We start from the raw sequence: 15,985 nt of genomic DNA on the forward strand, positions 1-15,985 counted from the left end.
CTTTCACATATGTTTGGGTTATAAGCATAAATAAGTAATAAGAAACATTCACATATCTTTTGTGAGTTGGATATCTAAGATGTATAATGCACAGAAAGCAGCCGCATAGAGAGACACTGTAGCGCCGCAAAAGATTGTTTGTGTTTACAGCGGTTTGACTGACAAATATTAATTTGTAGCAAAATTGTTAGTGATCCCTAACAGGATTTCCTTTTGTTTACATCCTTGTTTTTCATCCTTGCTTCAACGTACCGTTAATGCTAGAAAATGTGCATGTAATAGATCAATTTTATCAAATAAAAATACAAGTTGTGGCTCACAATCCACAGCTTCGTCATTCACACAGGGCTTCAGCGCTTGACAAAGGGCGTGTCTGAAGTTGGGGCTGACGTGATCGTCATAGCAGCATCAGCCAATGAAATTAGTCAGCAACTACTGTCTGAGCTGGTGTATTTGCATACAGCGATTTGATTGGCTGACTCTTCCGTCGGCGCTTGAAAAGTTGAGCAAGCTTTAACTTCTGTGTGTACTCCTGGTCAAAATCTTAAGACTGGGGGAAACATTTCAAGTATTCACATTTTGCACTGGTGTATCGTAATCAGGTTGTAAGTACTGCTTTGAAATGCAAAATGAAGACACAGATGCAAAAAGTTTTGTTCTCTGACAAAAACAAATGTAACCTGATGGCTTCCTACGCTACTGGCACGACAAGGAGATGCACAGGAGATGTTTTCTTCACGGTACAGTGGTGGAGGCTCCATCATGATCTAGGGTGCTTTTTCCTTCATTGGTAAAATTGAGCTTCAGGTTGTGCAGGGGCATGAACTGCTGCTGGTTATGTAGACATGTTACAGCGGGCATCCCTCCTGACTGAAGGCCCTCATCTGTGTAGTAATGACTGAATCTTTCAACAAGAAATGCTGCAATTCACAATGCGAGCCTGACAAAATGCTTCTTCAAGGAGAATAACGTTGCTCTTTTGGACCATCCTGCATGCTCCCCTGATTTATATCCCATTAAGAACATTTGGGGATGGATGGCAAAGGTTTACAAAATTGCCCCCCCAAAAAAAACGCCAGGTACAGACAGTGGGTGACCTTCCTGAAGCCATCTTAACCACGTGGAGCACTTAAAGAGGAATAAGTTAGTAAATTTTCATTTTTTGGTGAACTATAGCTTCAATGCAGACACTTAAAAGATGTGTCTTGTCTTTGTCCTGTGTATATATAATGCATACAGCTAACAGCTAATATAATGCTACTTTTTGTCTCTTTCCCTCAGATGAGCACACGGTGGTGTTTTTACAGCAGGGCCCTCTGGTGTTTGTTTCTGTCTCCACAACTCATCAATCAGAGCAGCAGCTGCGCGGTGAACTCCTCCATGTCTATCATCAGATAGTCAGCATGCTTACACAGGCCAGCATAAAACGCATCTTTGAGCACCGCAAGAACTATGACCTGCGGCGCCTGCTGTTTGGCTCTGAGAGGGTCCTGGACAGCCTTCTGGACGTCATGGACTTTGATCCCAGCTTCATGTTATCAGCAGTCCAGTGTTTACCCCTGCCGTCTTCTTCAAGAGACATCCTCAGTAACATCCTACAGAAATCCATCACCCCCAATCTGGTATTCTCCTTTCTCATTGCACAAAACCGGCTTGTGTCCATCGTTCAGGAGAAGACAGTCGCGGAGGACACTAGACTAAAACCCAGTGACCTTCATCTTCTCTTAAACCTCATCAGGGCATCTTCTGCTTTTCAGGCCGGAGAGATTTGGATGCCCATCTGCCTGCCCCTGTTCAATCATGACTGCTACTTTTATGCCTACGTGGCGAATCTAGACCCTCCTGAATGCACCATATGCCTTGTGCTTCTTTCAACAGATAAAGAAGCTTTTTATGCCATGGCAGAGTGCAAACGGAAAATCGAGCAAGCTTTCATGTCTCAGAATGCCTTGGAGTGTGTGGCAAACAGTCAGATGTACTGTGTTGAGGATGTCGGTGTAAATAATCTCAGACACTTTTTGTACAAGCCTTCAAATGTGATGGAACATCATCGCCAGCTCCCACAGTTTACATGGTAAGGCCCTAAAGGAAATGTGCATTTTTTAATTCAAAATTTTATGTGTACTTAACTGAAACATGAAGAGAGGGCGGGAAATATAGTAGCTCCTCCCCTTTATAAAAAAAACAGCCAATAGCGTTTTGTTTTTATCACAGCTCTGCTACCAAGGTCAAGTGGATCAAATGAAAAGCAAATGAGAAGTGTCTTGAAGTGGGCGGGGCATGTCAGATAAAAAAAGCATTTGATTGGTCTGAAGTTTTGATGAGTAACTGAAGTATGAGAGAGAGAGGTATCCAGCTGCCAGCTGACAGTCTTATTCTATTTTGTCTTGTTTAATGATTAACCGCTTAGGAATAATTATCGCCACCTACTGAATTTCACAAATATGGCGATCGACACCGCCCAAGCTACGATTGCCATTCATTAGACTGTGAACCTGTGTACAGTTTATGGTTTTTCATTTCAGTCATTATTTCAATAATATATATCGTTACAATCATTTTAACATCTGTGCAGTGTTGGAACTCAAATTATTTAAATAAAAATAATTAGTTAAACACTTATGACTTTATTCACATATCCACATACACAAAGAAAACAATAGACCGGCTAATTGTAGGATTAAGTAATAAACTAATTCAGGATCTTAATTTGTTCAAACTTAGTTCAGTCGTTTTGTTTTAAAATATAGAAAAATAAACAATAATGTCTCACATTAAAATGAGAATATAGTTAATAATTTAAAATGAACCTAGTTTAAACTGATAAACTACTTTATCTTTTACTAAACTGTAGCAATGTAGCAACTTTTAGTAGAAAAAAATTTATATATATATATATATATATATATATATATATATATATATATATATATATATTTTTTTTTATTAACAGTAAATTTGTATGTATTACTATACTTTGCAACTATAATTAACAAAAATTACCAGTACTTTATGGTTTTAAAACACTATATAACAATATAAAAACAATATATTACCTACAATAAATTACTATGGTATTTAATGTGGGAAATCATTAATTAAAAAGTCATCAGAAAATTATGCAATGAAATGTATGACAGAAATGTTGCTTGCTTGAATCATGCTAAAACTTGCTTGAAACATTATAGGAATATGTCAAATCACGCAAACAAATGTTAAACATGCCAGAAGCGTTAACTTATGTTAACAGTTAACTTTCTAGAAACATGCTAATGCAGTTATGTTGTAAAACATGCAAGAAACCTGCTAGAGAGAGATTTAATTGTGCTAGCAAAATGTTAAACTTGCCAGAAATGTTAACTTATGGTAACAGTTAACATGCTAGAAGCCTGCTAAAACTATGTGAACATTTTCTAAACATGCTAATCATGGTAGCAAGTCACTAAACATGATGCTATCAGCATGTAAAATTCATGCTAGATATTTGAAACATACTAGGCTACAATGAATGTGAGAACATGGTTAAACAGCCATCTGCAAAAACATGCTAACTCATTCATAGCAGCGTATTAGCATTGGTAATGATAGAAACATTATGGTAACAGCTAACATTCTAGAAACCTGCTAAAACAGTGAACATTCAGAAACTGCCTGAATGACAAACTACATGCTTTGGATGATTATATGTTTATATATATTCTAAATGCTAATCTGGGACTGTTTTGAAGCTCACTCGCTTATAGATAGCCCTAAAACTAATACTGATACTAACATCTAAAATTTCTTAATTACTTTATTTTAATTTCACTGGACCATTAAAGAGCTTAAACATGCTACATTTATGCTTTTGATTCTTGTAATACATAAAAAACACATGTTTTCATATATTTGATAAACATTGCAAGTGAACATACTTGTTTATCTGACAAACAATGCCACAGTTAGTCAGTCTCCTTTGAAAATTACATTTCGTTTTACTTATAAATAAATTTTACATGTGAATTAAATGCAAAATGCAGGTTAATGCATATCATATTAAAATGAGCTGCTAAAGAACAGTGAACCACATGTAAATGAACAAAATCTAGTATTTTTACTAGAGATGCACCAATATATTGGCCAATAACTGGTATCAGCCAGATTAAAAGCAATTTTCTAGCTTTAAAACGATCATGTCAGTTATTTCCTATCATTCAGAAGAGGGCGGAAGAATGCATAAAAAATCTCTTTTTTGGTTACTTTTCTGTTTATGAGACCAGAAATTCTGAAACATTATATTAAAATGAACAAAATAGGGGTTTTAATTTAATTTAGAAATTGTTAATGAAATTAAAAGAAGGTATAAGACCACCGAATTGTTGGTATTGGCAGATATCACTCCAAATAATCTTTATTTTGGTATATATTTGAGAACTTAAGTATCTGTGCATCTCTAGTTTCGAATCATTTGTCTGAATCAGAGTTTATTTTGCCATCAGAAACAACAGATGGCTCTCAAATCCTGATAAATGATGGCCTGTAAGCCAGGATTTCCACATTCTGCGAAAGATTAGACCACTTTGCCATGAATTCAGCTATTTGATCCAGCTAATCACATGGCTGCAATGTTTCAGACCTTGTGTAGACACAGTTGCTAGGTGCCTTTTATGCAAAAATGCAAGCAAATAAGGCCAACTGAATGATTCGATTGAAGCTTCAAAGATCACATGATGTTTGGAAACAGCCTGTGGTTAAAAATGTCTCTAATCTCAAATTGACTGAAGCAGAGTTTATACTTTCAGAAGACAACATCTCTTCCACTGTTGATGTAGGTGGTGTGATCAGGTCACGTGTCTTAGTAAATAATGGCTGTGCTGTAATCAGTGATTCATAATATTAGCATACATTTTTTCTTATGTTGCATCTCTCAGCCCAGAGATGGCCGTGCCCTACAAAAGCCAGGAAGAGAGGATACGACTGCTGGATCTGTATCGCAACATGCACAATCGTATCCACAGTACATCACGGCCTCTCAAGCTCATCTACCATTCTGCAGACGGAGAAACTCTGCTGGCTTGGGTATGTGCCAATCTGTGTTCATAAGAATAAACACATGCTAAAACAGTTAGCCATGTGTTAAAATGTGCAAAATATGCTAACAACATGTAAAATCCTACTAGCAAATTGTTAAACATGACAGAAATGTTAACTCATGTTAACTACAAACATGCTAAAACAGTTAGTGATGTTGTAAAATGTGAGAAATATGCTAAGAAATTGTCAAGTTCTACTAGCAAATGGTAAACTAGACAGGAACATTACCTCATGTTAACAGTTAACATACTACAAACATGATAAAACAGTTAGCCATGTGGTAAACATGCAATAAACATGCTAGGGACCTGTCAAATCATGCTAGCAAGATGTTAACCCGACAGAAACATAACTAATTTTAGCAGGCTAACATACTAAACATACAAGCAACGTGCTATTGTTAAAAAATTAACAGGCCTAGAAACATGCTACATAGTTAGTCATGAGAAAAACATGCAAGAAACAGTCTTTGGACATGTCAAATCATGTTAGCAAAATGCTTAACATGACAGAAACACTCATGTTAAATCGCTAGAAGCATGCTAAAACAGTTTGTCAGATAGTAAAACATGCAAGACACATACTAGGGACGTCAAATCATCCTAGTCAAATGCTAAACATTCCAGAAATGTTGAAAGATTGTTTTTTTGCTTGTATGTTGCTTGTTTTTTAAATCATTTTGAGAAATCAACTGTTAATGGTACTACACAAAATACATTTTTATTATTACAATTATTAATAACTAATGTTAACAGTTAGCATGCTAGAAAAATGCTAAAACAGTCATGTGGTAAATCATGTCAATCATGTCAAATCATGCTAAAAAAAAGTCAAATCATGCTAGCTCAATGACAGAAATCTCTGGGAAACATCCACACACACACACTCATACACTACAGACAATTTAGCCTGTACCACATGTGGGGGAAACCGGAGCACCCGGAGGAAACCCACGCGAAGGCAGGGAGAACATGCAAACATGCTAGAACCATGTTAGGAACAGTCAAATCATGCCAGAAAATGCTAAGCATGCCAGAAAAGTAACTCATTTTAACAGTTAACATACTAGAAAAATGCTAAAACAGATAGCCAAGTGGTAAACATGCAAGCAACATACAATGGACATGTCAAATCGTGCTAATAAAATGTTAAACATGCCAGAAATGATATGTTAACTGGTAAATTTCTAGAAACATGCTAAAACAGTTGTGTGGTAAAACATACAATAAACATTCTAGAGACAGGTTAAATCATGCTAGCAAAATGTTAAACATGCTAGAAATGTTAACTCGTGTTAACAGTTGACTTTCTAAAAACATGCTAAACAGTTTCTAAACATGCTGATCATTCTCATTCATGTTAGCAATTCATTAAACATGATGCTATCAGCTATTATCATTCATGATAGATATTTAAAACATGCTAAAATAAATAAATATAGTTAAACAGCCATCTGTAAAAATATGCTAACTAATTCATAGCAGTGTATTCATTAGCAATGATAGAAACATTTTATCAACATGCTAATTCATGCTAGAGACATACTTGAGAAATACCAATATGTTAGGATACTGATAAGCATTGGCTATGTCTTAAAACATGCGTAAAATACGCAATTCATCCAATCTTATGTTAATCAAGATGCTATCAACATGCTAATTTATGTTAGTAAGGCATGTTAAAAGATGTTAACACTGTTTATTCATTGAATAAAACATTACTCATCAAATTTTAAACAACAAAAGGCTACTATTTTATGGTAATACTGTATTGAGCACATAATATTTCATAAACATCTTACCAACACAAACTTGGTAGCTTATGTGCAATTTGATCTGCTGTTTCCTAAAACTCTCCCTCTCTTGTTCTACAGGTCACAGGCAAGTTTGAGATGTATGCTTGTTTTACATCACTTGTCACAAAGAAATCAGCAATCAGTGAATTGACAAAATTGCTGCGGTGGATCAAAAAGGAAGAGGATCGTCTCTTTATTTGTCACCTTCCAAAATACTCCACTACTTCACAGTCTGGCAGGGTTTCCACAGACAGGGGGAGATCAGACAGAGCGAATGCATCAGACGCTGGTTTTATGTCTCTCTTGTAGCCTTGGGTTACCTGCTGTTTACCAGCACACACACACCAGTTGCAGTTTTACTTCCAACTTAATAGAGGGTTTGCATAAAATAGGAGTAGCGGCTGCGCTAAATATATTCAGAGTCTTCCTTGTTTGTGGTTTCATAGGTGTGGTGCATTCATAATGCATTTTATTTGTATACACTTTAGTTTGGCCTTATCTTGTTGTTTTACTGAGAATGTGATTTGTAATAAGAGTCATTAACATTAAATTGGTAAGAACAATATAAGTCTTTTGCAATGCTCATTCATAAATAAAAATCCAAACCTGTTACCCAGCACTCACTTTTGGGGATTAACACCTACCTAACTTTAAATAATAACAGTTCCTGACCTTAGTAAGCTACAAACACCATCACTGGGAAGAAGACACTTTGAGCTTTACTGTGGTAAAAGAGAAAGTTACATGCTCAAAAATATTTAAAAGTTTACATTATGAAGTCATGAGAAAATATTTAATATTTGTTTTTCCATATACAAACACTGGAAAACATTGATGTAATGTCCTAGAAAAAGTATGACTTGGAAGCCAAGTGTTTCATGAGTTTATATTTCAAATTTGATTAGGATAGCATACAAAATAAGATGTCTGTAAAAAGTTTTATGAGACTAAATTGGTGTCCATCTTTCCATCACCGTCAGAGGCACTTTCTCAAAAATGACCTATCCAAATTCATACATTCATTCACTGATTGTCTTGTTGGTTTAGTCCCTTTATTATTCCGGGGTCGCCACAGTTGAATGAACCATTAACTTATCCAGCAAGTTTTTACGCAGTGGATGCCCTTCCTGTCAAAACCCTTCTCTGGGAAACATCCACACACACACTCATTCACACACATACACTATAGACAATTTAGCCTACCCAATTCACCTGTACCACATGTCTTTGGACTGTGGTGGAAACCGGAGCACCCGGAGGAAACCCACACAAACAAGGGCAGAACATGCAAACTCCACACAGAAACGCCAACTGACCCAGCCGAGGCTCGAATCAGCAACCTTCTTGCTACCTACTGTGCCACTGCGTCGCCCACCTTCAAAACTAAAACATTAAATATTGTGATGATTTAAATAACTATAAAGGAGTTTTGAATTATTTAAATATTAAGGTAATACAGATTTGTATAACTTTGCTTTTAATATGTCCTGTTAAAAAAAATAATAATTATACATTTTACCATGGTTTACAGAAGATGTGCCTAAATGTAATTTAATGTAACAGTTTATTTAAATCAAAAGATTAATGCAAATTAAAAACAATAACCATTTGATGACATGATAAAAGATTCTAATGCTCAGCACATCTTCAACATACTAATAAATTATTAAGTTATATATTTACTTCAATCCTCTCACCAACTTGTCAGCAGATGTTCTTTATTTAATTTAAGAGTAGTATGATCACTTACGCGTCATGGTTGCAAAGTGGGTAGCATGATTGCCTCACAGCAAGTAGGTCGCTGGTTCGATCCCCGGCTGGGTCAGTTGGCATTTCTATGTGGAGTTTGCATGTTCTCCCCTTGTTCGTGTGGGTTTCCTTTGGGTGCTCCGGTTTATTTTAAATATAAGATTCATGCTAAGAACAAGAACCATTTGATGACATGATAAAAGACACTAATTATTGCTAAGCGCATCTTCAAAATACTACTTAATTGTTAAGTTATTTACTTCAATCCTCTCACCAACCTGTCGGCAGATGTTTTTTTAAATTTAATTTAGGAGTAGTATGATCACTTATTTAATGTGTTTTAAATAAGTCTGTTCAAATTAAGTGTGCTGTTTATTTTTTACAGAAATATATTTCTACACGTTGAATGTATGTTAAACATTATTTCATCTACTTCATATATTTTCTTTATAGTAAAAGATATTTTGAAGAGTTGACTTAAAAATAATTATGAACAGTTGTTTATATTGTCAGATGTCAAATGAACATGTTAATTCAGTAGCAAATACAGAGAACCAATTGTAACTTATATGTAGTATATTATTTTGGTCACACTTCATTTTGAGTTCGTTTGTTGAATTTAAGTTACATTGCATCTACATGCCAACTAATTCTTATTAGGTTATTAGTAGAGTGTTAGGTGGGGGTTAGGGTCAGTGTAATTTCACATGAACTTGCAAAGTTTCTTATAGTCAGTGAAATGTCTGGAGCAGTATCAACAGATATTAAGCAAATAGTCTACTAATACTCAAATGATTTATCAAAATAAATGTTACCCTTAGTAGTTTAATGATCTTAAAGATCATTAAGATTTTAAATTGTAAACTTTTGGAAGTCTTTGCTGAAGCCTGGTTATGGACTATGACCTAGAATGACTAATTATTGCCTCATTATGACAAGTTGCCAGCCCAGAGGAATGCATATTACTGCCAAATTACACTTTACAGTTGTACAGTCATAAAAAACACATGATACTCAGAGGCTTAATAAGTCAATGAACTTTTCTGTAACTGTATATACAAAGAATAATCAGTAACCATGATGTCACATTATTGGTTAGTTATAAAAGAGGTTCAGTATGATTTAAAGTGGCAAGTTTGACACTGCTGAAAAAACAAACGAACAAAAAGACAGGTTAAACCAACCTAAGCTGGATGTCTGGTTTTAGCTGGTCAAATAGCCTCGTTTCAGAGGGTTTTTGGCCATTTTCAGGCTGATCTTAGCTGGTCAAGCTGGGAAATGACCAGCTACTGGGATGTTGAACTCAAATTCTGGAGGAATGCAGCCCTGCACAGTTTAGTTCCAATCATGCCTCAACGCACTTTACTTACCTTCTGGTTTCAAACAAGCCTGAAGGCTCAGTTAGTTTGATCAGGTGTGTTTAATTAGGGTTGGAACTAAACAGTGCAGAGCTCCAGCCCTCAAGGAACTGAGTTTGACACATGTGAGCTAAAACCAGCTTGACCAGCCTTGTTTAAGCTGGAAATAGCTGGTTTTGGCTGGTCATCTGCCAGTCTGAAAATAGCTAAATGAGACAGTTCTGTAAATGGCCCAAATATCTATAAAATCAGACTAACCGACTAGCTAAAACTAGCCAACCAGCTTAGTGGGGGGAAAAAAACAAGCAGGGGCCTGGCCAGCCTGGTTTTAGAAAGGTTTTGGCCTTTTCCAGGCTGGTTTTTATAAAATAGGATATTTTGATTAATGGTATTCGATAGGCACTAACAGTAAATTAATTTCCTTTTTTGTTAAAACTTTATGAACAGTGAGGAATATAATGTCACATTTTAACGGAAGTTACGCCAATAATTCATGCAAAGCCTCATAGGGCGTAGGAAAGGTGTAATTTCGGATGCAGCCAAGAATTTTGAGACACAGCCCATGTCGTCTGTTCTTTATAACAACTGCAGCAGTGAATAATAGATGGTGCAAACACTGTATATGTTGTTCAAGTGCGCCATCTTCAGGACAGGTGCAGTCATTACTTATGGTGATGCTCCTGTCACCAAGCCAAAGCCTTTAGATGGGCGACAGAGGAAAGAAGCTGGTTTAACCTTCATCCTATCAGAATGTCAGTTAATTTGGAAATACAGAAGGACCAGGAGATATAGTAATAGTTGAAAGAGTTTTTATTCTGTCTGGTAACGTTGGTGTTTTTCTGTGACGAAGATGGCGCAAGCACTGTCAGAAGAGGAGTTCCATCGCATGCAGGTAAAAATCTCTTTATTTATGTTTGGGTTTGACATCAAACACAGCCTGTAATCCAGTTACGACACTTTGAACGTATTTACCACCGATTCCGATGAAAATGTTTGTAAAGGTCTCTTCTTTATAGCTGAATCTGGTGCTCATCAGAGCGCACTGTTGGCTAAAGCCGTTAGCATGCTAACTGTAATAAGGTCGAAAAATAATTTTAATAGATAGTTACAATTATTTTATCAATGTGTTTGTTGGTTAGGATTATTAAAATAATGTCCGTTGAAATGACACGAAATGTGCTGTCATTTTGACAAATTTAGGGCGTGTAGCAAGGATGTGTTTAGCATGTTAGCACGCTAACCTGTAGCTAATTAATGGCCATTAGCACCGTTAGCTCACCAAACAGCTGTTAAAATGGTTTTCTACGAAGTTATATGATTTGTAAATGACACATTTTGTATTTGAGAGGTGTTTCTTAAGAATATTAGGCTGCTGAGTATCATCTCACCCTTGTTTTGCATCAGCATGCCTTTGTTTACAACCTCAGATGCATCTGATACTCAGTTTCATAGCAACCAGTCTCTTTAATTAAATGTTTCCATTACGTAAATACACGTTACAAACAACTACTGCATTAAGATTAGATTGATAGCTTAAAGATTCATAGCATAAAGAATTCCAGGCTGCATTGATAATGATGGGTTGTTTTTGTTGTCATCATTTCTGTTCAGTAATATCTGCATTTAAATATCTCAATGTGTTACTCTAATAATCTTACATTTTTATTGTGTGTTTTATTAGGCTCAGCTCTTGGAGTTGAGAACACAGAATTACCAACTGTCGGATGAGCTGCGGAAAAATACAGCGGGTGAGTAGAGACTGTAAACCTAAACCTTTATTTATTCAAGACACTGATCAGCTGACTTGTTTGCATCATGTGAGATTTCAGTTTGTTATTGAAATCAAATGCATTTAGTTCGCTGAACATTTGGCATATTTTAATTTAGTTTGTTTTGGGTGTAGGAGTTGTTGAATTGGACACATTTTGTTGTCTAAATGTCTTAAACTGTTCAGAAAGTTTAACACAATTAAATGTACTAAATTATGTAATAATTGGACACTTTTAATGTAAAAGTTTCAGCTTTATGGCTGAATGTGAAGCTCATCAGAGTGGACTGAGACTGTGTTAGCTAAAGCTGTTAGCTTGCTAAATGTAATAAGGTTGAAAAATAATTTTAATAGAATCAGAATCAGTAAGAGCTTTATTGTCTGGTATGTTCACACATACGAGGAATTTGTTTTCGTGACAGAACTTCTACAGTGCAACAGAATTACAGAGATAGTACAAAAAACTGATAATGCATATATTTAAAAAAACAGAAAAAATACATTAGATAGTTACAATTATTGTGGATGTATAAAGATAACTTTCTAATTGTAATTCAGCAAGTCTTAATTTTCTTTCGCCGGTGGCTAGTCGTACCAGTTTTAAATCAGAGGTTAATCTAGTTGAAGCACTAAGATGTGGTGTTTGAACAGCTAAATATTAAATTATGGCTCTTTAAAAAAAAAAAAAAAAGGTATAGGAGCTGTCACTGGGGCAGTTCTTTTTCGACAGATACATATTTATACCTAAAGGGTCCATAATAGTACCTCAATAGTACCTAAAGTTACATTTTAGTTACATTATGGTGCTAATATGTATATTTGAGGTACTGATATGCCACATTATTTGTTAGCTATAGAAGAGGTTCAGTATGATTAAAAGTGGCAAGTATGTTGAAAAAAAACAAAAAAAAAACAAAACAAATAAAAAACAGGTGAAACCAATCTAAGCTGGATGTCTGGTTTTAGCTGCATGGTCAAATAGCCTGATTTCTGAGGGTTTTTGGCCATTTTCAGGCTGGTGTCAGCCATTTGCAGCCTGGTCTTAGCTGGTCAAGCTGGCAAATGATCAGCTACATAGGTGTCAAACTCAGATCCTGGAGGGCCACAAAAAGTTTAGTTCCAACCATGCTTCAACGCACTCACCTGCAGGTTTCAAACAAGCCTGAAGGACTCAATTAGTTTGATCAGGTGTGTTTAATTAGGGTTGGATCTAAACTGTACAGAGCTCTGGCCCGCTAGGAACTGAGTTTGACTCCTGTGAGCTAAAACCAGCTTGACTGTGGGGAAACCGGAGCACCCGGAGAAAACCTACGCCAACACAGAAAGAACATGCAAACTTCACACAGAAATGCCAAGTGACTCAGCTGGGACTCGAGCCAGCGTGCTCGAGGGGTCCACAGCAATACCTCAGAGATACACTTTAGATACGTTAGGGTGCAAATATGTATATTTAAGGTACTGGTAGGTCATATTATCGGTTACAAATGTGTACTTTTTGAAAATTGCTGATAGTGTATGAATTAAATACCTCCGTTTCTGAAAGTGTATGAATTAAATTGTCAGTAAGCTTTTGTTTTGCTTACAAACTGGTTTCCCTAGTATTTCTCAAGTGTTTTTTGTGAATAATGAAATCATTAAATGTAAAATTAAGATTAATATAAGTAATATAAAATTAAACAATGCAAATACATTTTTTTTATTAAAAAAAAAAGTTTTGTTCATGTGCATGTAATGTGACCATGAAACGAGATCAGAGAGTCATGAACATGCAAATGTTTGTTAAATTATTGATAGATCAAATTAATACTTTGGATATTTTAAATCACAAACATTTTAAGAAAAAAGTATGTAATTCCTTGACAAATTATGATGTTGACCTTTTAAATCAGAGATGCCCAAACTACGGCCCGAGGGCCAAAGTTGGCCATTGTAACCTTTGATTTGGCCCACCATCCCATCCCATGAGAGTTAGAATGATGGGAGCAATTGGTTTTAACAGATCGTAATTTCTAATTAAACATAACCTTTTTTTGTTTGTTTGTTTGTTTGTTTTATTGCTGAGCTACAAAAAAGCAAAGTGGAATTCAATGTTTTAATTACATGTTTGTAAATGAAACCGATTTTTAAAAATATAAAAGTACTGTCACTCAATGGAAAAAGAACAATACGGCAGACATTGGTGAGCAAAGCAAGGCAGAAACAGATGCAGCTTGACTAGTGTAACTCCATTCTGTTATAAACGAGAATGTTTTTAACTGTAATAAGTTCATTATTATATTAAGAGATATATACTGCATTAGTTAATATAAAACAATGTTTTCTAGTTATTTTTTTAATATTAAATAAATTAGGAAATCACCAATGGAAACTTTAATGGAATAGAGTTTTTGATATATTTCAGCCCACCATCCTCAATCAAGCTTGGTTTTTTTTCATCACCCTTCATTAGGCACCCATGTTTTAAATGATGCTAGATAATATGGGGGCAAGACAAGATGTTTGAATTTGGGGCTTTACAAGTGATTTTTTTTAAGTTATAGAAAGCATATCAAATTCAACAAAAGTGTATTGTCTAATGTTTTTTTATTTTTATGCACAGACAAAGTATGGATGAATATTTAACTGTCATTCAGAACAGAACAAATATCATACTTCTTATAAAGTTGAAGTCAGAATTATTAGGCCCCTTTTTATTTTTTATTTTTTAAATATTTTCCAAATGATGTTTAATAGAGTAAGGAAATTTTCACTGTATGTCTGATAATTTTTTTTCTTCTGCAGAAAGTCTTATTTACTTTATTTCGGCTAGGATAAAAGCTTTTTTAAATTTTTTTAAAGGCCAATATTATTAGCCCCTTTAAGCTATATATTTTTCAATAGTCTACAAAACAAACCATCATTATACAATAACTTGCCTAAATACCCTTATCTGCCTAGTTTACCTAATAACCTAGTAAATTTAAACTAGCCTTTAAATGTCACTATAAGCTGTATACTAGTGTCTTGAAAAATAAATATTTTAAAGATAAAATAAATCATTTAATTTTATTAGAAAGTTATTAAAACTATTATGTTTAGAAATTTGTTATAATTTGTTTTCTCTCTATTAAACAGAAATTCAGGAAAAAAATTAACATGGGGCTAATAATTCAGGGTACAGTTATCTTACCCAGGGCTCCCTGGATGAAGAGATTTGTTAATCTCGGTGGGACCTTTCTGGAAAAATAAAGCATAATAAATAATCAGCTTTAATTAAAATATATAAGGGAATAAAGGATGCTAAATTAAGCTTTTTTCAATTATTAAAAACCTCTTGCTTATGACAAACTTGTAAAATCACGGCATCGCCGCCTGGTTTGCTAACTTGTTTGTGCAGCTGAGAACTAAATTGGTCTGTTTGATTCACACTGCCTGGAAAATGATTGGTGTATCAGAACAGATATCACTACAGATATAAAAACTCTTTATCCGGTGAGCATTAATAAATTAAATAGTGGTGGCTTGGATTAATAGTATTTCTTTTTGTCTTATGTGTATATATATATGGAGGTGTGTATGTAACTTTTTGGGTGTGGGGTTTGGATTTATTTATTTACACGTCTTCTTTTTGAATGTTTGTAGAGTTTTTCTATGTATGTGATGACTGCAGCTGAGGGCAAAAGCCCAAGACAAATTTCCCTAACTGGGACAATAAAGTTTTACCTTACCCTACCTTATGATTTGATGCATAGTGGCAAAGTATAAAGATTTAAAGTAGTAAATTATTTGTATTTTCTTGCTAAACTGTGATCCTTAAAGTATTTTAATATGTCCTCTTGTGCTAAATAATCATGATAATAGGTTTTTTGGTATATAAACCTTTTTTAACAGTTAATATCAATCAAATTAGCAGTTTTACTTAATAAATAATGCCAGATATGCATGCTAGTCATAATGGATTTTTTTAGAGTTAAAAAAAGACTAAATGAATCGATACTGATCTTTTATTAATCAACAGTGCATTATTTCACAGAGATTTTATGATGTTCCAATTTTAATTTTAAGACCTCACGGATAACTTCAGTACATTATTAGCCTTGAGTTCTCTTGAAAAACACTAAGGTCAGGTATGCAGGCTATTATGTTGACTTGCATTATATTGGCCTGTTAAATATTAACAAAGTGCATTAGCATTTAATGCTTGTGTGGCTGTCTGTTGAAAGTGATAAGTGCAGATGTTGTGTGTATTCATCTTTTAAAAGC

General features: G+C 34.8%; 2 protein-coding genes across 6 annotated transcripts in view; both read left to right on the forward strand.

Annotated features, from left to right (window-relative positions):
• mon1ba (MON1 secretory trafficking family member Ba) overlaps positions 1-7,480 on the forward strand; it is an 11,478-nt gene extending 3,998 nt beyond the window's left edge. For 2 of the 3 annotated variants that reach the window (XM_073910070.1, XM_021478371.3), the window contains exons 3-5: positions 1,282-2,074; positions 4,911-5,058; positions 6,947-7,480. In XM_073910070.1, coding sequence (XP_073766171.1) covers positions 1,282-2,074; positions 4,911-5,058; positions 6,947-7,177 — 1,172 coding nt within the window. In that variant the 3' untranslated portion in view covers positions 7,178-7,480. Of the gene's footprint in view, positions 1,144-1,281; positions 2,075-4,910; positions 5,059-6,946 lie in introns of all 3 variants that reach the window. The other variant, XM_073910071.1, reaches the window with a different exon arrangement.
• A 3,146-nt stretch (positions 7,481-10,626) lies between these two features.
• Positions 10,627-15,985, forward strand: part of gripap1 (GRIP1 associated protein 1) — a 93,949-nt gene continuing 88,590 nt past the window's right edge. For 2 of the 3 annotated variants that reach the window (XR_012383852.1, XM_009303767.5), the window contains exons 1-2: positions 10,627-10,867; positions 11,657-11,723. Coding sequence is in view for 2 of the 3 variants with exons in the window: in XM_009303767.5 (XP_009302042.1) it covers positions 10,826-10,867; positions 11,657-11,723 (109 nt within the window). In the remaining variant the exon portion in view is untranslated. The remainder of the gene's footprint in view (positions 10,868-11,656; positions 11,724-15,985) is intronic. The other variant, NM_001123320.1, reaches the window with a different exon arrangement.

Source organism: Danio rerio, chromosome 8, assembly GCF_049306965.1.
Source record: "Danio rerio strain Tuebingen ecotype United States chromosome 8, GRCz12tu, whole genome shotgun sequence".
Classification (NCBI taxonomy): Eukaryota; Metazoa; Chordata; class Actinopteri; order Cypriniformes; family Danionidae; genus Danio; species Danio rerio.